The sequence below is a fragment of the Balaenoptera acutorostrata genome, chromosome 1 (assembly GCF_949987535.1).
Source record: "Balaenoptera acutorostrata chromosome 1, mBalAcu1.1, whole genome shotgun sequence".
NCBI classification, from domain to species: domain Eukaryota; kingdom Metazoa; phylum Chordata; class Mammalia; order Artiodactyla; family Balaenopteridae; genus Balaenoptera; species Balaenoptera acutorostrata.
Window position 1 is genome coordinate 134,296,598 of NC_080064.1, and position 26,055 is coordinate 134,322,652.

General features: G+C 36.9%; 1 protein-coding gene across 3 annotated transcripts in view; it reads right to left on the minus strand.

The window, feature by feature from the left end:
- Positions 1 to 26,055, minus strand: part of RC3H1 (ring finger and CCCH-type domains 1) — a 99,343-nt gene that overhangs the window by 48,034 nt on the left and 25,254 nt on the right. For all 3 annotated transcript variants that reach the window (XM_057547513.1, XM_057547523.1, XM_057547515.1), the window contains exons 2-5: positions 13,504 to 13,877; positions 2,204 to 2,324; positions 940 to 1,179; positions 316 to 491 (exon numbers count right to left, since the gene is read on the minus strand). In XM_057547513.1, the coding sequence (XP_057403496.1) occupies positions 316 to 491; positions 940 to 1,179; positions 2,204 to 2,324; positions 13,504 to 13,734 (768 nt within the window). In that variant the 5' untranslated portion in view covers positions 13,735 to 13,877. The remainder of the gene's footprint in view (positions 1 to 315; positions 492 to 939; positions 1,180 to 2,203; positions 2,325 to 13,503; positions 13,878 to 26,055) is intronic.

The window sequence follows — 26,055 nt, forward strand, 5'->3', positions numbered from 1 at the left end:
TGCTTCAATGACTCTCTCTCTTTAGACCAATTCTGTTTGCAGTCTTGGGTGGAAAACGGCCATGGCTTTTTAGTCTCTTCAAATACAAAAATCTATAAGCCTTGATTTAATCTATGTTGTACAATATCTAACATACAAAATTCAATACAAGATTTAACTTTAACAGGACACCATCTATATTCTTTAAAAGAGAAAAGAAAAACTGCTAAAATTTTATGAAAAGATACAGGCAACTTTATTAAACTCAAAATCTTACTACCTAAGTTTGGGGAAAGGACGTTTCCTTTTAAGCTGAAAGTTACCATAGGTTCGTACCTTGAAGCAGGAGGCTCTATAAAGGAGCTGGACAACATGCCCAATGCTAGTTTTAGAGGCTTGAGGAAACCGTGGCTCCAACCTTTGCACCACAAAGAGAACCAATACTTTTCTTGACAAAGCAGAACCATCTTCTAAGGCCAGGAGAACCAGCTTTAGAGCTTCCTCCTGCATTGCTAGGAAAAGTTGAGCAAAACCAAAATTTATCACGTACAGAGATAAGATAACTCCATTTCTTAGAAGGGAAACATTTAATAATTTCTACAGGTACCACTTAATTAATGGGCAACACAACAACAACCAATATTCAGTTACACTTTTGAACCATTTGGGGGCAACTTTTTATTATATACCATATACTTTATTTAAGAAAGCAGATAAAAGATTAATACAGTTAGGGAAAACCTCTATCAAAATGAATAAACTTTTGGCATTAAAAGTTTTAAGTATCCTGAAAAACTGACATGGAATTACCCAAGCCATTACTGTGGGATACCAAGTGGGATATTACTTGATAACAACAGAATATTGCAAAGAACTAGCCTTTGTACATCACTTATAGCTCCTACACTATAAATACTTTTAGAATTACTAGTATAGTAAATATCAAACTTAATTATATACCTGGCCCAAGGAACTGGCAGCCTCTAGCTCTGACTGCTGCCCAAAGATTGGAAGAGAGTTGCTGAGGATTCTGGTGCTGGAGAATGAGCTCTGTAACAGTTCGTTCACCTAAAGATCGAGCTGCCCTCATGGCACGAATCCTGCCTTCTTCTTCTACTAGTTGGCAGTGGACCAGAGTCACCAGCTTCCTCTGCATTGGGCGACTCAGAACACTCTGAGTAGTGCTATTCAGACCCACTCCTTTAAAACAGAAAATAAAGTTATTTCTAGGTTTCCAATGTAATTTTAGAGTCCAGAAAAACTTCCTCTGATGGGCTGATTGACTTATGGCTATGTGGAATAGTTCTGGGTTCTATCAGAATATTTAAAACAAACAATACAAATTACACAAGTGAAGCCTAGTTTGCATTTTAAAAGTATACAAAAGCTGTTATTGCATGCAAATGTTAACACTCATTATGACATTAAATATATCATTATTCATTTTAATCATGGAGAAATAAAGAAAAAAAGGCCAGTCAATATTAGTAATTAAAAACCCAAATCTTGACAAAGTGAGAGAGTGGCATGGACTTAATATATACTACCAAATGTAAAATAGATAGCTAGTGGGAAGCAGCCGCATAGCACAGGGAGATCAATGCGGTGCTCTGTGACCACCTAGAGGGGTGGGATAGGGAGGGTGGGAGGGAGACGCAAGAGGGAGGGGATATGGAGATATATGTATACGTATAGCTGATTCACTTTGTTATACAGCAGAAACTAACACACCATTGTAAAGCAATTATACTCCAGTAAAGATGTTAAAAAAAAAACCCCAAAAAACCCAAATCTTGAGGTCCTAACAAGTCTGGTATATTTCCTAGTGGTTAAGCTCACCTTCCTAATGAAAACAAGCCATAATGGCAAGACAGTAATGGCAACTTCCAATTTTATTGTATCCCCAACAGCATACCACACAAAACTGGATAGAAGGCTGACAATTTAGAGTTGTCAAATGATAGAGAGCCCTTCTGAAACCACTAGTGTGTTTATATTTACTTTTGCAACTCATTCAAAAAATGTTTCCAATAAATAGTACATAAACTTTAAACTCACTACTTTATTTGATGTGGTTTGTAATGATATTATTTAGCACCAGTGGGTTTGGCTTACAATAAATAAATGAATTTCGTTAACATTCACTTATAGCTCACAATTTTTATGGTGACAAAAGCATCTTTAATGAACACGTGCTCAGCATGGATAATTTCATCTGATTTACCTCTAGCACTGCTGAGTGGTTTCAGGTACAGTGCTAATTCTTCTACACACTTCTTGGCTTCCTCATAATGCTTTGTATCTTCAACCCCACTACACAAAGTAATGGGCTGCTGTTCAGGAACCTAGAGGTAAAAAAAATTTAAAAAAAAGTGTGCTTGAGTGCTCACTAATTAATTATAATCAAATGTTTTATTCAGTATGTTTTATGCACTCCTACTCTAACACCGGTGACATCAAAACTCCCATTAAATTTACTGAATTCTTTCAAAAGATCTTTTATACACATACACACAAAATTACTGCACTTTTAAATTTTTGTTTTGTTTCTGTAACAGCTTTATTGAGATATAACTTGCATATCACATAATTGACCCATTTAAGGTATATAATTCAATGACTTTAAGTATATTCTCAGTTATACAACCATCACAATTTTAGAATATTTTCATGACCCCCCCAAAAGTCACCCCTGCCATATTTCCTCCCAAACCCCTGCCATAGTCACCCCTGCCATAGTCACCCCTGCCATATTTCCTCCCAAACCCCCTCCAGCCATAGGAAAAAACTAATCTATTTTCTGTCTCTACGGATTTGCCTATTTTGGACATTTCCTATAAACAGAATCATATAATAACTTCCCAAGTAGCTGTACCATTTTGCATTCCCACCAGCAATAAATGAGTCTCTCTTGCTTCACATCCTCACCAGTATTTCGTGCTGTCAATGTTTTGAATTTTAGCTATTCTTATTTATGTGTGATGGTAGCTCACTGTTGCTGTTGTTTTCACTATTTTTAAAAATTATATTCTATTTATAGTTACTATAAAATGTTGGCTATATTCCCCTTGTTGTACAATATATCCTTGTAGCTTACTTATTTTACACATAGTAGTTTGTACTTCTGATTGTTGTTGTAATTTGCAAATCTTTAATGACAAACAATGCTGAGCAAGCTTTTATTTGCTCATTTGCCACCTGCATATCTTCTTTGGTGAAGTGTCCAGATCTTTGCCCATTTAAAAATCATGTTCTTTTTATAATTGAGTTGTAAGCGTTCTTAGATACAAGTTTCTTACAGGTATATGATTTACAATTATTCTCTCCCATTCTGTGGGTTGTTCTCTCACTCTCTTGACAGTGTCTTTTGAAGCACTAAGTTTTTTGTTTTGTTTTGGCTACACCACGTGGCTTGTGGGATCTTAGTTCCCTGACCAGAAATTGAACCCAGGCCCTCAGCAATGAAAGCGCGGAGTCCCAACCAATGGACTGCCAGGGAATTCCCTGAAGCACTAAGTTTTAAATTTTGATTTAGTTTGATTTATCTTTTGTTCCTTGTGCTTCTGGTGTCATAGCTAAAAAAATACTGCCTAGGGACTTCCCTGGTGGCACAGTGGTTAAGACTCCATGCTCCCAATGTAGGGGTCCCGGGTTCGATCCCTGGCCAGGGAACTAGATCCTACATGCATGCCACAACTAAGGAGCCCACGTGCCACAACTAAGGAGCCTGTGTGCTGCAACAAAGGAGCCAGCGAGCTGCAACTAAAGGAACCCGCCTGCCACAACTAAGACCTGGCACAACCAACTAAATAAATAAAATAAAATAAATAAAAAAACCACTGCCTACTCCAAGGTCACAAAGATTTATGCAAATATTTTCTTTTAAGAGTTTTGCAGTTTTAGCTCTTACTTTTAGCCTTTGATCTATTTTGATTTTTGTATATGGTGTGAGGTAGTGGTCCAAATTCATTCTTTTGCATTTGGATATCCAGTTTGCTCGGCACCATTAGTTGGAAAGACTGTCCTTTCCCCATTGAATGGTTTCGGCAATCTTGTAAAAAGTCATTTGACCATATATGTGGGTTTATTTCTGGACTCTCTATTCTATTCCACTGATCTAAATGCCAATCTTTATGCCAGCACCACACTGTCTTGATCACTAGAGTTTTGCAGTTTCAAAATCATGAAGTGTGATTCCTTCAAATTTGTTCTTCTTTTAAGACTGTTTTGGCTATTTAGGGTCCCTTGTGAGTCCATATAAATTTTAGGATGGGTTTTTCTATTTCTTCAAAAAACATCATTGGGATTTTGAAAAAGCTTGCATTGAATCTGTTGATTGCTTTGGGTAGTACTGTCATCTTAATAATATTAAGTGTGTGAACAGGTGATGTCGTTACATTTATTTATGTCTTCTTTAATTTCTTTAAGCAATGTTTTATTTTCAATGTACAAGTCTTTCACCTCCTTCGCTAAATTTATTCCTAAGTATTTTATTCTTTTTGATGCTACTGTAAGTGAAATTATTTTCTTAATTTTCTTTTGGATTGTTCACTGTTAGTGTACAGAAATGAAACCGATTTTTGCATGTTAACTTTGTATCCTGCAACTTTGCTTAATTCATTTATTACTTCTAACAGTTTTTTAATGGAAATCTGTGGGGTTAAAATAATGGCTATTATGGATTAAAATGTCCTATCCTCGAATTTCATAAACATTAGTTGTTACAGTTAAGACATGACAAGGTCTTACTCATTTTGTACAAAAAGAATTAGTTCATCCTTAGACAACTTTATGAAAAAAAGTAAGTCTTGGTTGTTATTAAAATATTATATTAATAAAATAGTTATCCCCAATAAGTCTACTTTTAAAACATTTCCAAAATGTCATAATGGAATTTTCAAAACAAAAAGTGAAATGATTATGAAATGAAAAATTAAGTATAGGAAGAGAAGAAAAACAATCGAATGCAATTTCCCTCTGACAAATATTAATATTTTGTAGTGTTGGCGACATCATCAAGATAGATTTGTAAATAAAGTAAGTTTTCCTTTTTTTTTGGCTGCACCATGTGGCATGCAGGATCCTAGTTCCCCAACCAGGGACTGAACCCATGCCCCCGGCAGTAGAAGCACGGAGTCCCAACCACGGTACCGCCAGGGAAGTCCCAGTAAGTTTTCCTTTGGAATAAGCTGTTCGAAAACTGCTCTCTTTATCTCCTACATACATAATATCAACCTTCCCTACTTTTTATCAACTTACAGGAAGACTGATTTAGCAAATATTAGTGGTGCTAATATTAATATAAATATTAATGTCCAAAGTTCCAGTATATTTATTTGGAAAATGATTTATGGTAAACATATGATACTTTAGACTCACACTATGCAAATTAACAGTGAGGGGTTGTTTAAGTGAATCATACCTAACTCTGAAAAGCCTGCTTCCCTTGGCTTTGTGAAACCTTCTGAAGATACTACTGATCTCTACCTTGAGAATACTGACACAAAACTTTCAGAGTATTACCTTCAGAATTACTAGAGTAACTTTCATATTTAGGTACCTAGGGGTATTTGCTCCTACACTAGACAAATGGTTCCCAAAAGCTGTGTTCTATAGTTTTCGTCACTTTCTTGATCTTTCATTTCAGTTAGTGTCTACTAAGTAAAATAGTCTGAAGCAGCTTCACTTTTCCTATTAAGTAAAATGCAATTATTTTGTGAATAATATTTTCTTCAATATTAAGAAGTTCTTGTGACTTACCTCTTAGGTTTCTCTAGTGATCTGATAGCTAAGGCTGTTGAGAAAGTCTGACCACCAGACCGAACGAATGTTACTGTACAGTGACTGAGAAACACTGCACCACCATAACAAATCTCCTTAACGTACTGAAATAAAGGATCTGCACAGTACTGAACAAAATTTTATCTACTTAAATAGAAGGCAGGAGGAGCTTCAAGATGGCAGAAGAGTAAGACATGGAGATCACCTTCCTCCCCACAAATACATCAGAAATACATCTACATGTGGAACAACCCCTACAGAACACCTACTGAACAATGGCAGAAGAACTCAGACCTCTCAAAAGGCAAGAAACTCCCCACGTACCTCGGTAGGGCAAAAGAAAAAAGAAAAAACAGAGACAAAAGAATAGGGACGGGACCTGCACCAGTGGGAGAGAGCTGTGAAGGAGGAAAGGTTTCCACACACTAGGAAGCCCCTTCGCGGGCAGAGACTGCGGGAGGCGGAGGGGGGAGCTTCGGAGCCATGGAGGAGAGTGCAGCAACAGGGGTTCGGAGGGCAAAGTGGAGAGATCCCCACACAGAGGATCGGTGCCAACCAGCACTCACCAGCCTGAGAGGTTTGTCTGCTCACCCGCTGGGATGGGCAGGGGCTGGGAGCTGAGGCTCTGGCTTCGGAGGGCAGATCCCAGGGAGAGGACTGGGGTTGGCTGCGTGAACACAGCCTGAAGGGCGCTAGGGCACCACAGCTAGCCGGGAGTGTGTCTGGGAAAAGGTCTGGAGCTGCTGAAGAGGCAAGAGACTTTTTCTTGATTCTTTGTTTCCTGGTGCGTGAGGAGAGGGGATTAAGAGTGCCGCCGCCTAAATGAGCTCCAGAGATGGGCGCGAGCCACGGCTAACAGCGCGGACCCCAGAGATGGGCATGAGATGCTAAGGCTGCTGCTACAGCCACCAAGAAGCCTGTGTGCAAGCACAAGTCACTATTCACACCTCCCCTCCCGGGAGCCTGTGCAGCCTGCCACTGCCAGGGTCCCGTGATCCAGGGACAACTTCCCCGGGAGAACACATGGCACGCCTCAGGCTAGTGCAACGTCATGCCAGCCTCTGTCACCAGAGGCTCACCCTGCAATCCGTAACCCCACCCCCGCAGTGAGCCAGAGCCCCCTAATCAGCTGCTACTTTAACCCCATCCTGTCTGGGCGGGAATCAGATGCCTTCAGGCGACCTACATGCAGAGGTGGGGCCACATCCAAAGCTGAATCCCAGGAGCTATGAGAACAAAGAAGAGAAAGGGAAATCTCTCCCAGCATCCTCAGGAGCAGCGGATTAAATCTCCACAATCAACTTGATGTACCCTGCCTCTGTGGGATACCTGAATAGACAACGAACCATACCACCTTGAGGCAGCAGACTTTGGGAGCAACGATATATATATATTTTTCCCTTTTTCTCTTTTTGTGAATGTGTGTATGTGTATGCTTCTGTGTATGATTTTGTCTGTATAGCTTTGCTTTTACCATTTGTCCTAGGGTTCTGTCTCTCCATTTTTTTTTTTTTTTTAAGTATAGTTTTTAGTGCTTGTTATCATTGGTGGATTTATTTTGGGTTTGGTTGCTCTCTCTTTCTTTCTTTTTTTTAATTACTTAAAAAAATTTTTTTATTTTTAATAATTACTTTTTGTTTTCTATTTTAATAACTTTATTTTCCTCCCTCCCTTTCTTTCTCCCTTTTATTCTGAGCCGTGTCGATGACAGGGTCTTGGTGCTCCGGCCGGGCAACAGGCCTGTACCTCTGAGGTGGGAGAGACGAGTTTAGGACATTGGTCCACCAGAGACCTTCCAGCTCCACGTAATATCAAATGGCAAAAATCCCCCAGAGATCTCCATCTCAACACCAAGACCCAGCCCCACTCAACAACCAGCAACCTACAGTGCTGGACACCCTATGCCAAACAACTAGCAAGACAGGAACACAGCCCCATCCATTAGAACAGAGGCTGCTTAAAATCATAATAAGGCCACAGACACCCCAAAACACACCACCAGACGTGGACCTGCCCACCAGAAAGACAAGATCCAGGCTCATCCACCAGAACACAGGTACTAGTCCCCTCCACTAGGAAGTCTACACAACCCACTGAACCAACCTTAGCCACTGCGGGCAGACACCAAAAACAATGGGAACTACGAAACTGCAGCCTGTGAAAAGGAGACCCCAAACACAGTAAGTTAAGCAAAATGAGAAGACAGAGAAACACATAGCAGATGAAGGAGCAAGGTAAAAACCGACCAGACCAAACAAATGAAGAGGAAATAGGCAGTCTATCAGAAAAAGAATTCAGAATAATGATAATAAAGATGATCCAAAATCATGGAAATAGAATGGAAAAAATACAAGAAACGTCTGACAAGGGCCTAGAAGAACTAAGAAGCAAACAAACAATGATGAACAATACAATAAATGAAATTAAAAATTCTCTACAAGGACTCAAAAGAATAACTGAGGCAGAAGAACAGATAACTGACCTGGAAGAGAAAATAGTAGAAATAACTACTGCAGAGCACAATAAAGAAAAAAGAATGAAAAGAATTGAGAACAGTCTCAGAGACCTCTGGGACAACATTAAAGACACCAACATTCGAATTCTAGGGGTCCCAGAAGAAGAAGAGAAAAAGAAAAGGACTGAGAAAATATGTGAGGAGATTAGAGTTGAAAACTTCCCTAATATGGGAAAGGAAATAGTTAATCAAGTCCAGGAGGCGCAGAGAGTCCCATACAGGATAAATCCAAGGAGAAACACGCCAAGACACATATTAATCAAACTACCAAAAATTAAATACAAAGAAAAAATATTAAAAGCAGGAAGGGAAAAACAACAAATAACATACAATGGAATCCCGATAAAGTTAATATTTCAGCAGAAACTCTGTAAGCCAGAGGGAGTGGCAGGACATACTTAAAGTGATGAAAGGGAAAAACCTACAACCAAGATTACTCTACCCAGCAAGGTCCTCATTCAGATTCGATGGAGAAACTAAAACCTTTACAGACAAGCAAAAGCTAAGAGAATTCAGCACCAACAAACCAGCTTTCCAACAAATGCTAAAGGAACTTCTCTAGGTAGGAAACACAAGAGAAGGAAAAGACCCACAAAAACAAACCCAAAACAATTAAGAAAATGGTAATAGAAACACACATATTGATAATTACCTTCAATGTAAATGGATTAAATGCTCCAACCAAAACACATAGACTGGCTGAATGGATACAAAAACAAGACCCGTATATATGCTGTCTACAAGAGACCCACTTCAGACCTAGGAACACATACAGACTGAAAGTGAGGGGATGGAAAAAGATATTCCATGCAAATGGAAATCAAAAGAAAGCTGGAATAGCAACTCTCATATCAGACAACATAGACTTTAAAACAAAGACTATTACAAGAGACAAAGAAGAACACTACATAATGATCAAGGGATCAATCCAAGAAGAAGACAGAACAATTGTAAATATTTAGGCACCCAACATAGGAGCACCTCAATACATAAGGCAAATACTAACAGCCATAAAAGGGGAAATCGACAGGAACACAATCATAGTAGGGGACTTTAACACCCCTCTTTCAGCAATGGACAGATCATCCAAAATGAAAATAAATAAGGAAACACAGCTTTAAATGAGACATTAAACAAGATGGACTTAATTGATATGTATAGGACATTCCATCCAAAATCAACAGAATACATGTTCTTTTCAAGTGCTCATGGAACATTCTGCAGGATAGATCATATCTTGGGTCACAAATCAAGCCTTGGTAAATTTAAGAAAATTGAAATCGTATCAAGTATCTTTTCCAACCACAACGCTATGAGACTAAATATCAATTACAGGAAAAAAAATCTGTAAAAAATAAAAACACATGGAAGCTAAACAATACACTACTTAATAACCAAGAGATCACTGAAGAAATCAAAGAGGAAATCAAAAAATACCTAGAAACAAATGACAATGAAAACACGACGACCCAAAACCTATGGGAGGCAGCAAAAGCAGCTCTAAGAGGGAAATTTATAGCAATACAATCCTGCTTTAAGAAACAAGAAACATCTCAAATAAACAACCTAATCTTATACCTAAAGCAATTAGAGAAAGAAGAACAAAAAACCCCAAAAGTTACCAAAAGGAAAGAAATCATAAAGATCAGATCAGAAATAAATGAAAAAGGAATGAAAGAAACAAGAGCAAAGATCAATAAAACTAAAAGCTGGTTCTTTGAGAAGATAAACAAAATTGATAAACCATTAGCCAGACTCATCAAGAAAAAAAAGGAGAACACTCAAATCAATAGAATTTGAAATGAAAAAGGAGAAGTAACAACTGACACTGAAGAAATACAAACGATCATGAGAGATTACTAGAAGCAACTATATGTCAATAAAATGGACAACCTGGAAGAAATGGACAAATTCTTAGAAAAGCACAACCTCCCGAGACTGAACCAGGAAGAAATAGAAAACATAAACAGACCAATCACAAGCACTGAAATTGAAACTGTGATTAAAAATCTTCCAACAAACAAAAGCCCAGGACCAGATGGCTTCACAGGCGAATTCTATCAAACATTTAGAGAAGAGCTAACACCTATCCTTCTCAAACTCTTCCAAAATATAGCAGAGGGAGGAACACTCCCAAACTCATTCTACGAGGCCACCATCATCCTGATGCCAAAACCAGACAAAGATGTCACAAAAAAAGAAAACTGCAGGCCAATATCACTGATAAACACAGATGCAAAAATCCTCAACAAAAGTCTAGCAAACAGAATCCAACAGCACATTAAAAGGATCATACACCATGATCAAGTGGGGTTTATCCCAGGAATGCAAGGATTCTTCAATATATGCAAATCAATCAATGTGATACACCATATTAACAAATTGAAGAAAAACCATATGACCATCTCAACAGATGCAGAAAAAACTTTTGACAAAATTCAACACCCATTTATGATAAAAACCCTCCAGAAAGTAAGCATAGAAGGAACTTACCTCAACATAATAAAGGCCATATATGACAAACCCACAGCCAACATCGTCCTCAATGGTGAAAAACTGAAACCATTTCCACCAAGATCAGGAACAAGACAAGGTTGCCCACTCTCACCATTATTAATCAACATTGTTTTGGAAGTTTTAGCCACAGCAATCAGAGAAGAAAAAGAAATAAACGGAATCCAAATCAGAAAAGAAGAAGTAAAACTGTCACTGTTTGCAGATGACATGATACTATACATAGAGAATCCTAAAGATGCTACCAGAAAACTACTAGAGCTAATCAATGAATTTGGTAAAGTAGCAGGATACAAAATTAATGCACAGAAATCTCTTGCATTCCTATACATTAATGATGAAAAATCTGAAAGAGAAATTAAGGAAACACTCCCATTTACCACTGCAACAAAAAGAATAAAATACCTAGGAATAAACCTACCTAAGGAGACAAAAGACCAGTATGCAGAAAACTATAAGACAATGATGAAGAAAATTAAAGATGACACCAACAGATGGAAAGATATACCATGTTCTTGGATTGGAAGATTCAGCATTGTGAAAATGACTCTACTACCCAAAGCAATCTACAGATTCAATGCAATCCCTATCAAACTACCACTGGCATTTTTCACAGAACTAGAACAAAAAATTTCACAATTTGTATGGAAAAACAAAAGACCCCGAATAGCCAAAGCAGTCTTGATAAAGAAAAACGGAGCTGGAGAAATCAGACTCCCTGACTTCAGACTATACTACAAAGCTACAGTAATCAAGACAGTATGGTACCGGCACAAAAACAGAAATACAGATCAATGGAACAGGATAGAAAGCCCAGAGATAAACCCATGCACATATGGTCACCTTACTTTTGATAAAGGAGGCAAGAATATACAATGGAGAAAAGACAGCCTCTTCAATAAGTGGTGCTGGGAAAACTGGACACCTACATGTGAAAGAATGAAATTAGAACACTCCGTAACACCATACACGAAAATAAACTCAAAATGGATTAAAGACCTAAATGTAAGGCCAGACACTATCAAACTCTTAGAGGAAAACATAGGCAGAACACTCTATGACATAAATCACAGCAAGATCCTTTTTGACCCAGCTCCTAGAGAAATGGAAATAAAAACAAAAATAAACAAATGGGACCTAATGAAACTTCAAAGCTTTTGCACAGCAAAGGAAACCATAAACAAGACGAACAAACAACCCTCAGAATGGGAGAAAATATTTGCAAATGAAGCAACTGACAAAGGATTAATCTCCAAAACTTACAAGCAGCTCATGAAGCTCAATATCAAAAAAACAAACAACCCAATCTAAAAATGGGCAGAAGACCTAAGTAGACATTTCTCCGAAGAAGATATACAGATTGCCAGCAAACACATGAAAGAATGCTCAACATCAGTAATCATTAGAGAAATGTAAATCAAAACTACCATGAGATATCATCTCAGACCAGTCAGAATGGCCATGATCAAAAAATCTACAAACAGTAAATGCTGGAGAGGGTGTGGAGAAAAGGGAACCCTCTTGCAGTGTTGGTGGGAATGTAAATTGATACAGCCACTATGGAGAACAGTATGGAAGTTCCTTAAAAAACTAAAAATAGAACTACCATACGACTTAGCAATTCCACTACTGGGCATATACCCTGAGAAAACCATAGTTCAAAAAGAGTCATGTACCACAATGTTCATTACAGCGCTATTTACAATAGCCAGGACATGGAACCAACCTAAGTGTCCTTCGACAGATGAATGGATAAAGAAGATGTGGCACATATATACAATGCAATATCACTCAGCCATAAAAAGAAACGAAATTGAGTTATCTGTAGTGAGGTGGATGGACCTAGAGTCTGTCATACAGAGTGAAGTAAGTCAGAAAGAGAAAAACAAATACCGTATGCTAACACATATATATGGAATGTAAAAAAATTTTTTTTTTTAAATTGTCATGGGGGCTTCCCTGGTGGCGCAGTGGTTGAGAGTCTGCCTGCTAATGCAGGGGACACTGGTTCGAGCCCTGGTCTGGGAAGATCCCACATGCCGTGGAGCAACTAAGCCCGTGCGCCACAACTACTGAGCCTGCGCGTCTGGAGCTTGTGCTCCACAAGAGAGGCCGCGATAGTGAGAGGCCTGCGCACCGCGATGAAGAGTGGCCCCCGCTTGCCGCAACTAGAGAAAGCCCTCGCACAGAAACGAAGACCCAACATAGCAATCAATCAATCAATAAATCTTAGAGTGTACAGTGGTTTAAAAAAAAAAATTGTCATGAAGAACCTAGGGGCAGGACAGGAACAAAGACGCAGACCTACTAGAGAAAGGACTTGAGGGGGAGGGGGAAGGGTAAGCTGGGACAAAGTGAGAGAGTGGCATGGACATATATACACTACCAAATGTAAAACCAATAGCTAGTGGGAAGTAGCCGCATAGCACAGGGAGATCAGCTTGGTGTTTTGTGACCACCTGGGGGGGCGGATAGGGAGGGTGGGAGGGAGGGAGATGCAAGAGGGAAGAGATATGTTGATATATGTATATGTATAGCTGATTCACTTTGTTATAAAGCAGAAACTAACATACCACTGTAAAGCAATTATACTCCAATAAAGATGTTAAAAAAAAAAAAATAGAATGCTATATTACCAGATCTTAACAAGTTTCCCTCGGGAGGAAAAAACACACATACAGAAATTTAAAAGGATAACAAGTTACTCAACTTACCTGAGCACCCACTAGCTGCAGCAATGCTGAGTTTACTGGGAGGAGTTCAATGTCTGTATTGATAGTGGTCTGGTCAAACGGGCAAGCCTTGCGGTGGAGTTTGTTCAGGCACATCTTGCAGACAGTATGGCCACAACCCAAACTGATGGGCTTTCGAATTGTTTCGTCGAAAGTCTGAGTGCAAATTGGGCAGGAGAGGAAATCCGTCCACTGTGGAGCTTGTACAGGCATTGTTTCTGGAGTTACAATTCACTCACACACACACAAAATCTAAAGCAAAGATTCCACTGGAATCAAAATCTTTGAAAAAAGTTTATCTTTTTTTTTTTAAATATCTTCTGTAAATACAGTCAGCACATAGTGTGAAATATTACCTGAAAAACAAAGAAAAAAAAAATGAGCGTCTTCCTTTTCAATTAAACTGTACATTCTCACCCTACTACCTATAAGATTTTATACCACATTTATATCAACATAGTCCACCTCTTTGCATTTTTACAGAGAGCCATAATAAAACATCTAGTCTTATCCCCTCATTTTAGAGATGGGGAGTAGACCCCAAAAAGAGGAAATAACTTGCTGAAGGTGACAAGTTAGTAATAAAGTTAGATCCAAAATGTAAGTCTCTCAAGTTTATCTAAGTCTATGATTGTTTTATATTTTAAAATTAGCCTTTTTAAGATAGCTAATAATATTCTGATCTGAACACGTTAATATGTTCAGCTGTGAAAATTTATCAAGCTTTACACTTACAGCATATGCATTTCTGTGTATGTTACACCCTAATAAAGAGTCTTAAAAAAATTGGCCTAAAATAAAATCTACCTTAAAATACTTTATCATCAAATTCAGTGTGGGTAATGAGATAAAAAGAGACCGTGGGGTTCTTTTTAAGGTTTATTTTTAAGAGTTTTATTTACTGGCAAAGATCTTTTAAGCCTCTGTTATGGTTTATACTGGTTGCTACAGTATGTTGTGTTAGAACATAGTTAAAAGTATTTACCTTCAAAAGATTTTTTAAATTCCCAAATTTAAAAATGATAGGTCAATACAGTTAACCAGAACACATACACAGTCAAATTTCACTGTCTACCCTCTCCTTTTGGTAGGGGATAAAAACCAAATCACAAAACTTATCACCTGCATCTAACAGAAATTTTCTTTACATACAAAACCTAATCTGAAGTTTCTAGCACACATCTTAAACAATATCTGCAGTACTTTAACTGTAGTTTCTAAAAATGAGAACTGGTGCACAGAACAATAAAGTAACATAGTGTTAAAAGTTCTTAACAATTTGATCATGCTCAGCAGAGACTGTTTACAAAGACGGAAACAAAAATGTCATTTAAGCTGTAATTATTAGAAAAGTAAATTATCTACCCATTTTACTCTTCAAGCATTACATTTAATTCATGTTTTATTGAAGTAACTCAACTTAAATGCAAGCCCATTATTGAGAGAACAATTTCTATTAGGTATGCTAAAAACTGTATCCATTCATTCAACAAATATTTACTAAGCACTATTACTACTGTGTGCCAGACTCTGAACTGTTAGGGAAATAGTGAAACAGCATACTCATGGTATCTGCCTTCTGAGTAACCTCAGCTTTGTCTGGGTTTCTGCGAAGTGTGCTATCAGATAAATGGACAGTGGAAAAAAAATTTAAGAACCTAAACAGTTACCAAGTTAATCACATTTAAGATCTAAAATTAAAGTTATCTGAGTATACGTCCAAATCGCCCTTGCAATAATAAGAAAGTGAATAAAGAAATTGTCCACATTTTGATTTCTATAATGTTTTAATTATAAATAATTTAAATAAAATGCATCTGCAAACAGAATGAGTAGCTACAAGTATGTTTATATTAAATTATTACTTAATAAAAATGAGACTATCATCCAGAGTGCTAAAAAAGAAAAGACAGTATGTAATCACTCAATTGTAGAGTCAAATGCTACAATTACAATTGTACATGGGGTTGTAGAATGCTCCAAAATAAAGGAAAAAAAGTGTTTGGAAGACATAATATTCAGAACGAGGACTGGATATTAGTCAGAAATGTTTGCTGAAGTTGATTAAGTTGATAAAGTATCATCCATACAAACTTTTCTATAGATTAGCATGGCAGTTTAAAATAATGCCTACAAAGAATCTGATCTTAAGTTAATCTCTACTTAAGATGAGTTAATGGTTCTTTCCTTTTTACCAGTATGGTCTTGTAGAGCACTTAACATTTGTTAATTAATCATAAAACAAAGTTAAAACACAGCACTTTATTTCCTTAAACACTATAAAACTACAGAAACCCCAAAGAGCACAAAATATAAACGTTTTATTGCACAATCATTATAATTTTTACTATTTATACAGCTAACTGCTTTACACAGAACAAAATTATAAAAGGTAGGTAACTACTGTTATCCCATTTTACAGATACAGTCGACCCCTGAACAACATGGGTTTTAATAGCAAGGGTCCACTTATACATGGATTTTTTTTTTTCAATAGTAAATACTACAGTACTACATAATCTGCAGTCGGCTGAATCCTTGGATGCGGAACCACAGATGAGGAGGAACTGCATATACGGAGAACCAATTATAAATTATACACAGATTTTCAACTGAGCGGAGGGTCAGCACCCCTAACCCCCGTGTTCAACTGTCAACTCCATGAGAAATGGAGGTTTAGTGAGGCTGAATAAGCTAAAAACAAATAGAGATGCAATATTAACCCAGACAGTCTGGCTCAAAACCCAAACTCTTAACCATATCACCACCCACAGATTAAAGGTTAAAAAAGGAAGAATTACTTGCAGGTTCATTCAAAAACCAATGTCACAAAAATGAAATATAAAAAAATTTAAAAAATTTTTGAAAGTTAAAAAGGAAAAGACCAATGTCACAAAGCTGCTAATAGCTATTTTTTAAAAATATTTATTTATTTGGCTGTGTTGGATCTTAGTTGCAGCACACGGGATCTTCGTGTGGCATGCAGGATCTTTCGTTGTGGCACACGGGCTACAGAGTGTGCAAGCTCAGTAGTTGTGGCACGTGGGCTCAGAAGATGTGGTATGTGGGCTTAACTGCCCCGTGGCATCTGGGATCTTAGTTCCCCGACCAGGGATTGAACCTGCATCTCCTGCATTGGAAGGTGTATTCTTAACCACTGGACCACCAAGGAAGTCCCCTAATAGCTATTTATTGACTTCACAGTAATTTCGTTCTCACGGCAGACAACACTGTTGACAAATCTAATGATTAGGTCATTGTTCTAATCTTACTTGTCTTCTCAACAAGATATGAAACATGACTATTCCCTCCTTCTTGAAAGTGTCAATGAACCACACTCCCCTCATCCTTGCCAACTCACTGGCTTATTGTTTCTGATCTCTTAAACTCCTAAATGCTGAAGTGAGTTATCAGGGTTCTATCTTGAGTTTCCTTTTCTCATCATTCTCCAGTTGAAAATCTTGAAATGGCTTCCTATTACATTGAGAATAAAATCTGGATATTATATTCTGGTTTACAAAGCCCTAAATGATAAGACCTGTAATTATCTCTCCAACTTCAGTTTCTAACACTTGTCTCCATCACTCCACTATCCTTCAGCTACTCAAGTGAAGCTTGTTCCTATCTTAGGATATTAGTACTAGCTAGACTCTCTGTCTAATCTTTGAATTGAAGGCCACTCTTTATCATTTAGATGTCGCCAAAAATGTCAACTCCTCAGAACTCCCTGACCACTTAAAATGCTAAAATAATCTCTTAAGTCACTCTCTAGTCCATCACTGTACTTAAATTCTCTACAGAATAGTTCTACCATCTATAAGTTATACTTCCTTATATTTTTACTTGTTTACTCAATGTCTATCTTATATTAGAATGTAGACTTCATGAGAACAGAGACCTAATCTGCCTTGTTCACTATGAAAGCTACAGCTTGTTTCTCACTACAATCTAGGCACAGTAAAAATTTTGCATTTCATTTCAAAGAGTTCACAGACCTGTGAAAATCTATTCATAGATCTCTTGGGTATTTAAAGACTCCAGGTTAAGAAAGTCTAACCTACATTAGTGTTTCATGAATCTTAGAATTGCAGCAAGTATTTGGAGATTTACTACATATCCAGCACAGTAGAATACAGAAAACAGGCAGAAAATACGGTCAACATCAGTTTTACAGACTTAAAATACCTCACTGCTCTCCCACGTGATTTCAGATCAGTGCTGTTATAACAAATTTTCCAAATTATTCTGTCATAACGGAACTATTTAAAATAGAAGCCTAAGAGAAATCATTGATAAAAGATACCTTAGAGGAATCTAGTTCTAGCCTAATTTTCCAAGATGAGGTAACTAACATTTATGTATATCTCTATCAGTAGTAAGTGTTATTAAGCTTTTTCAAACACCTCTTTTCATTTAATCTTTAAAACCCAAAGAAGTTGGAATCATTTTCCTTCTTCTCACAGAGAAATAAAATAACATTCAGAGAATTTGTCCACGGTCATACAGGTAGTAAGTGGCGAAGTCAAAACACATCAACTTCAGGCCAGTACTTGACATTAAAGTCTATGCACTTTCCACTAACCAACTTGACATGGAGGATACCAAAGACAAGTAAAAGAGTTTCACTCAAAGTCATACAGCTTAATAATGGCAGAGCCAAGATCAGAAACCAAGTTTCCTGAATCCTACTTTCAGTATCCCCTGCTCCCCCACTGGATTACGTTGCACATAAAGCCATCACTGAATATCTGAAAGATTTAATAAATATCCTTGCATATTAAAACTACAGTTAACAATATCTGGCACAGATTAAGGTATCCATCAGCCTTGGAAATGCTACATAAAGCTGTTTATATACAACATGCTCATTCTTCTAGGAATAAGATCCATGACTTATCAGATTCTTAAAGATGTGTTTTGTTTGGAGAGGGAGGGAAAGGGAAGATAAGAATCACTGATCCAGGCATATTGAAATAAAATAACTGTTGAAAACTTAAGAATATAGAAAAAATAAAAGCAATAATTTATAAGAACATATATTTTCTCTGTATTTACACCACAATCTCATCAGACTCTTAAAAAAAAGTGTTAAGTAATATATGATCACATGGGTCAAAAAGAATTTTAATAATTACAGTGAAATATCTCCCTCCCATGTGGGCTATCTCCCACCTCTCTAGTCCTCATTCCCACCCCACCCCCACAGATAAGCCATTATACTTTCCTTTTAGTTTCTTTATCCAAATTGGTTGATTTACAAATATATATTAAGTGGAAAAAAAGTATTTTTTTTTTTAAATTTTTTTTAAATTTTTTTTATTTTATTTTTTATTTATTTATTTTTGGCTGTGTTGGGTCTTCGTTGCTGTGTGCGGGCTTTCTCTAGTTGTGGCGAGCGGGGGCTACTCTTCGTTGTGGTGCACGGGCTTCTCATTGCAGTGGCTTCTCTTCTTGCGGAGCACGAGCTCTAGGCATGCGGGTTTCAGTAGTTGTGGCACACGGCCTCAGTAGTTGTGGCTCGCGGGCTCTAGAGCGCAGGCTCAGTAGTTGTGGCGCACAGGCTTAGTTGCTCCACAGCATGTGGGATCTTCCTGGACCAGGGCTTGAACCTGCGTCCCCTGCATTGGCAGGCAGATTCTTAACCACTGCGCCACCAGGGAATCCCCGGAAAAAAAGTATTTTAATGCTACTATTTACAACTCTTCTCTTTCTTCATTAAACCAGTTCTTCTGAGAAATTATACCCAGAAACCTTTTTTCCATTCCCAGTAAAAATTAAACATTAGCTACTTGCAAAAAAATTTTTATTGGTCTTTATTACATGCCCAGTATTGGAGATAAAAAACAGTGAGCAAATCATTCCAAGTCTGCATGGGGCTAACATTATTTCCTTCATTAGCTATACAAACAATAATGATACAACTAAATAACATGACTGCAAGTTATGGTAAATGATATGCAGGTAAGGGACAGGGAGATATAAGCACATACAACTGAGATAATCTAACCAAATGGGGGTGAGGTTGTGTGTAGGGCATTGCTTCCCTGCAGAAGTGATATTTATGTTAAGATTTGAAGAGGAAGGCTGAATAAAAGTTATGGAAAGAATAATATGTAATATGTGTATGTAGATTTTAGGTAAAGGAAAAGCATAACCACAGGTTCTGAGACTAGACAGAATATAATACAATTGGGGAGCTTGAGAAAAACCAAAGCAACAGGGAAGCCAGAAACAAAACAAAAAATAAACAGAGAGCAAGAGAGAAAGATAAGAGATGAGACTAAAGAATTAGAAGGAACCAAAAACTACAGGATCTTTTAACTCATAGTATGGTATTTGGTCATAATGTGAAGAGTAATGTGAAGGCACTGAAGAGGCAGGAAATGACCACTGTTTCACTGTTTCTAACACAGGGTATGCCTATACTATGAAAACATATGGAATAATTAAAAAGAGAATTAGTTAAGCATGTAGAAACGTTAAGTAAAAGCAAAACTTTCAGACCAATAAATATGATGTCATTTGTGTTGGGGAAAAAAATCCTATGTATTAGTCTTGGTATTAATGAATATAAATGGATAGAAGAAAAAGGTCTGGAAAGATACCTAACAAACTTAACAGCAGTTACACAGTTGGGCAACTTACAAAATGTATATAATCACGAATTAGTTATATAAATGCAAAAAATTTGAAAGAATGAAAACAAAAGAACATAAGAGCACATTTAGAACACAATTTAGGCTCTAAGATAAATTACTATAAGGCTATTCAAAACATTTTTCCTTATAAAATTGACCTTTTACAAATTTGGATAGCCAAATCATCAAAACTTATTTGTTCTTTTTAAAATTCATTAAAAACCCTTTTAATAACTTTTCTAGAATTTATGTTTCAAAGAACTAATATAATTTTTTACTTTTATGTATCATTTCCATCTGTATTAACCTAGTAAAATGAAGTATATAGTTGCTAACCTCTTACATTTTCCAGTAAAATAGTTCTTAGAGATACATAACAAACTTGATAGAGTTAACATTCAGAATCAGCACCCATATCGTCACTAAAAATATAAGCATTCGTTTGACCATAAGGATAGGTTTGAGAGACTAAGGGGAAAATAGTATTTTAAAAGTTTGATTTTGCCTAGGAAAGTTGATGGTTAAGAACAGTAAGTCGCTCTTTGATGATTCTATTTCAATCATCAAAATCATAAACCAAAGATTTTTTAAAGACTCAAAGTGTCATCAATTGTAGTTTTTAGGTCTAAGAAGAATTTCCACTTCCTCATTCTTTAAACATCTTTCTCCAAAGTCATCTTTCCAAACATTCTCCAAGCTTCTCAAAGACAGTTGTTCAACCACAAAACATATCTAAACCACACAGGACATATGGCTTTGTGGATGTAATAAACAAACATTCTTTCAGTCAAGAGTAAACATACGAGATAAAATTACTAAATACCAACATTCAGATTCTTTAAACTTCTTCAGAGCAAGGTTTTGTCAGAAAAAAAAAAAATTCTATTAATTAATGCACACGTGCTCAAAGTCTGCAGATAAATAGTTATGTGTTAGGGGTCAGCCCAAATCTAGCTCATTAGGAATAATTCTACTGGAACCCTCCTAATCAGAAACAGAGCATGAATGATGAATCCTCTTTATGTCTTAAAAAATCCAAGAGTGACTCTGCTGCTCAGTGTTGAGAGCAATGGTTAACTTTCCCATCAGTTTACCATAAGGCCTACTCTCCTATGTAAATGGCAACAATTAGTGATCTTACTGTTGATAATTCATAACAGATAATTCAGAATACACACAAATTAAATAGCAATCAGTCCAACCTTGAAGCAAGCCCAAATTAAAAAAATATAACTTCCCCAATAAAATACACATTTTTACACCAGTAGGTGGGTGCGTAGACAGCATTTAAAAGGTTGTTTTATTTGCCTTCTTCATGTCATTGATAGGAGCTACAATACAGAATCTGACATTTGACATTTTACTAAGTCATCCCAACTTCTAAGTTCTGATTAAAACTTAAAAGAAAAATCTCTATACTTTTATATTAATAAAATTAATCATCAATATTATCATTAGACTTTTTTCAGAGCTTATTTCTTTTTTACAAAGAAATAAGATCTTATCAGAGTAAGAAAATTATTTCGACGAACAGTAAACAATAAGACCAGTGACTCATTCCACCAGCTAAGTGACTAGTTTGCAGACATCAAACTCTAAGTCTTGTAGCTGCCTTGTAGTTACTCAATTCAAATCCATGCCTCTGCAAAATAACAAACAACTACATGTTGTGAGTCTTAAGGTTTAAGCGTGATTAAAGCAATTCCCAAAGAGCTACTACAGACAAAATTATGATGACACGATGCATAACAGAGCTTGGGTTTCTGAAAGTAAACCTAGCCTTATGCTAGGTGTTTTCAGGTGCTTCTCTCATTTAAATGTCTACCACAAATCTAAACCACAATACAAATCACCACCAGTAACCAGTATTTGTTAAGCACCAACTAGGTGCCAGCACTTTCAGTGCTCTATATACTGTATCTAATTAAGTAAATGTTCACCGCAATACTGTAATGTAATTATTATCTCCATTTTAAAGATAAAGAATCCAAAATACAGAGAATTACCCAAAGACATAAAGCTAGTAAGTGGCAGGACTATGATTCAAACTCAGTCCAGCCTAACTCACAAGCTGGTACTTTTAAATTCTGTAATTTGTGCCACTTACAGGTGAAAGTTAATAGTCATTAAGGCAAGGGAGCTTTTAGGGGTGATGGAAATGTTCTAAAATTGAATTGTGTTGATGGTTGCACAATTCTGCAAATTTTCTAAAAATCATTGAACTGTGCACTTAAAATAAGTAAATTTTACAGTATGTAAATTATACTTTAATAAAACTGTTAAATAGTCATTAAAGGCTTTTTATAAACTCTTAGTTTTCAAATTTTTAATGTAATAATTAAAAAATATAAAGACACCTTTCAGATTGTTCTATGAGCACAGCAATAACCCTACTAAATAGCTAAATTATACTGCTTTGAAGATTTCATTTAAATGTTACAAACTGACATTTTAAAAATTGTTAAAAAGTTCTTACCATCTCCTCTATTAAGGTTCATTTTGTGTCTCTGATTTAGAGAAAGAAATATGAAAAATGAAATTCATCAAGTATCTACTCTGGCCTAGTCACGCCTCTGAGGCATCTTTATACCAATTTTATACTCGTTTTGAGCTTCAGCAGCATTAAATAACTTGCCCAAAGCTAATAAATCTTTGAGCTGAGACTAAAACTCAGTTCTTATGTGAATTTAAAGTGTAAGTTGCCCTGAGTAAGATATTACATCAAACAAACAAAACCTTATTGTCTGTAAGAAGAAAATCTTGGATCTCCTTTTACCCCATCCTACCCCATGAGATGAGTTTAACTATTATCTCTGGCCTTAACTTAATTTGCCATTTCTCTGGGACATTTCCATAGCAACCAACAAGCAGGAAAACATAAGAGAAGAGAAAAATTTTAACTATCTTGAAAAATAAAGCTAAAGAAAATAAAAACAAAAATAAAAATAAATGAAGGCTTATTATAATACTACTCAGTGTTATAATTCTCAGCAGAGTATTAATTAATTTACAGATGAAACAGTGTGTGATTTTTGGAGGTTCAAGGTTTTTCCAGCAATAATACCCTGTGAAGACCCAATTTTGATTGTAAAAATACTTCTTCCCAAAATAAATGGATTGAATTGTAACCCTATATTGTACACATCATCCTAGATATAAATAACTTAATACGCTAATGTCAGTACAAATATTGACAAATACTTGGGACAGGTATAAAGAGAAGGGCTTCTGATTTAGAGGAGGAAACACCTGGAAAATAGAACTTGATAAAGAAGGGTTGAGAAAGCTACAAAGGGCTAATTTAGGTGGTTAACCTTCCTAGTGTTCAGAGGAACAAAAAGAAACACATCTACCTCCAACCTAACGCCAAATTTAGAAGAAGAAACAGTAAGGAAGGATAAAACCATTCACAGAGAAGATGACTGATCTGAAGTTGAAACACTGCAAGTGAAGGACAGTTTCTAACTTTGTGTACATAGTTTGAAGCTCCAGGTTTCTCTTCTACATAGCAAAGTTCTACACTGTGTGTAAAACGTACTCCACTGAATAGGACATCAGTTATTAAAGAGGTAGTAAAATGAAAAGGCCAGACTCAAAAGCATCATCTTCAAAGGAACTGTGAGGCAGTAGGCAGGGAAAGTGACCTGTTATAGCAAAACATCAAAAGGTTATTTTTTCAGTTTTTGCATTAATATTCTGCTGAATATTACATACACTGTATGTAAATATGTCCTCACCATTTAGTGGCAGTCCAAACATCAAGGACATAATGAGAACTAATAACCAAAATCAGACATATTTTGGAATACGCTAAGCATTTTAGTTGATCTGTTATCATGTCAACTGCTTTCAAATTAAATGCAAGTGTCTGAAAATTGTTTTCTTTGTGAAAATTGATCTCTTCTTAATAATAACACTTGCTAAAAAACAATAACAAAACCAACACCAATAACAATGCATAGGAACTGTTTTGAGCCCTTTCTATATATTAATTCATTTTACTCTAAAAATTAAATATCCTAAAAAAAAAGAAAGAAAACTGATGCCCACTTAATTAAGGCTCTTTTCTAAACCATAAAGATGACTCAGTCCCAGTACAAAAGATACATGAATAAAATTTGAAGGCTAGGCCAAATATTTTAACAAGACTTTAAATAGTTTCTCAGGTCATGTTTTGAAATCCTTCCTGCTAGAATAACGGCTCCTTTTTAAAGAGGAAGTTTGCTCCACCTATCCCCAGAAGTTATTTTGAAACACAATGACAAATCTGATTGGCAAGTCCTCAGTAATCTTGAATGTAGGGGAAAATGGTCACAATGAAAAGAAAATTTAACTTGTGTCTCATAAATTTATATTTCAGATTGTTAAATACTAATCTATAAAGCTCCTGAGAAATCCAGTGAAACTGAGACATTTTAAGACAGAGGTCCCCAACCCCCAGGCCACAGACTGGTACTGGTCTGTGGCCTGTCAGGAACTGGGCCGCACAGCAGGAGGTGAGTGGCGAGCAAGCGAGCGAAGCTTCATCTGTATTTACAGCCGCTCCCCATTGCTTGCATTACCACCTGAGCTCCACCTCCTGTCAGATAAGCGGCAACATTAGATTCTCATAGGAGCACAAACCCTACTGTGAACTGCACACGCGAGGGATCTAGGTTGCACCCTCCTTATGAGAATCTAATGCCTGATGATCTGAGGTGGAGCTGAGGCGGTGATGCTAGCGCTGGGGAGCGGCTACAAATACAGATTATCATTAGCAGAGAGGTTAGACTGCACAGAGACCATAATAAATCAACTGCTTGCAGATTCATATCAAAACCCTATCAGGGACTTCCCTGGTGGAGCAGTGGTTAAGAATCTGCCTGCCAATGCAGGGGACACGGGTTCGAGTTCTGGTCCAGGAAGATCCCACATCCCGCGGAACAAGTAAGCCAGTGCGCCACAACTACCGAGCCTGCACTCTAGAGCCTGCGAGCCACAACTACTGAGCCCACATGCCACAACTACTGAAGCCCAGGCACTCGAGGGCCTGTGCTCCGCAACAAGAGAAGCCACCGCAATGAGAAGCCCACACACCACAATGAAGAGTAGCCCCCGCTCACCGCAACTAGAGAAACCCCACATGCATCATTGAAGACCCAATGCAGCCAAAAAATAAAACTAAATAAATTTAAAAAAAGAAAAAAAATTTAAAAAAAAAACCCTATCAGTGAGTGGCAAGTGAAAACAAGCTCGGGGCTCCTACTGATTCTGCATTAGGGTGAGTTGTAAAATTATTTCACTACATATTACAATGTAATGATAATAGAAATAAAGTGCACAGTAAATGTAAGGTGCTTGAACCATCCCAAACCCATCCCCCCCCACCACCGGTTTGTGGAAAAATTGTCTTCCACGAAACCGGTCCCTGGTGCCAAAAAGGTTGGGGACCGCTGCTGTATTAAGGGTCAGCACTAATATTCTGTTTCTTCAATGTATCCCAATTTACTAGTTCTTTCCTCACCAGCATGTTTAAACCTTTCTGCAGAGGAGCTAAAAAAAACCCCAAAAACTAAAAACAAAACAAACCACACCACATTTCTATCTCCACCCTGTCTTATTTAATCAAAAAAAAAAAAAAAAAGTCACTCAATCCCTGTCCCTGTTCCTCTCTTCTTCTAGTCTCTATTCTCTTCTCCCACACCTTTCAGTTTGCAAACTATCACTTTATTCCAACCACGATTTTGAAACTATTCTTAACAAGTATATCAACAACCTTCTTATGAAATACAACAGTCACATCTCAGTCCTTATCTCCTTTCTTTCTATACAGCATTTAATAATGCTGACCAGTTACTCCTGCAAATGCTGTCCCTCTGGGGCTCTATAACAGCACACTGTCCAGGTATTCCACTAA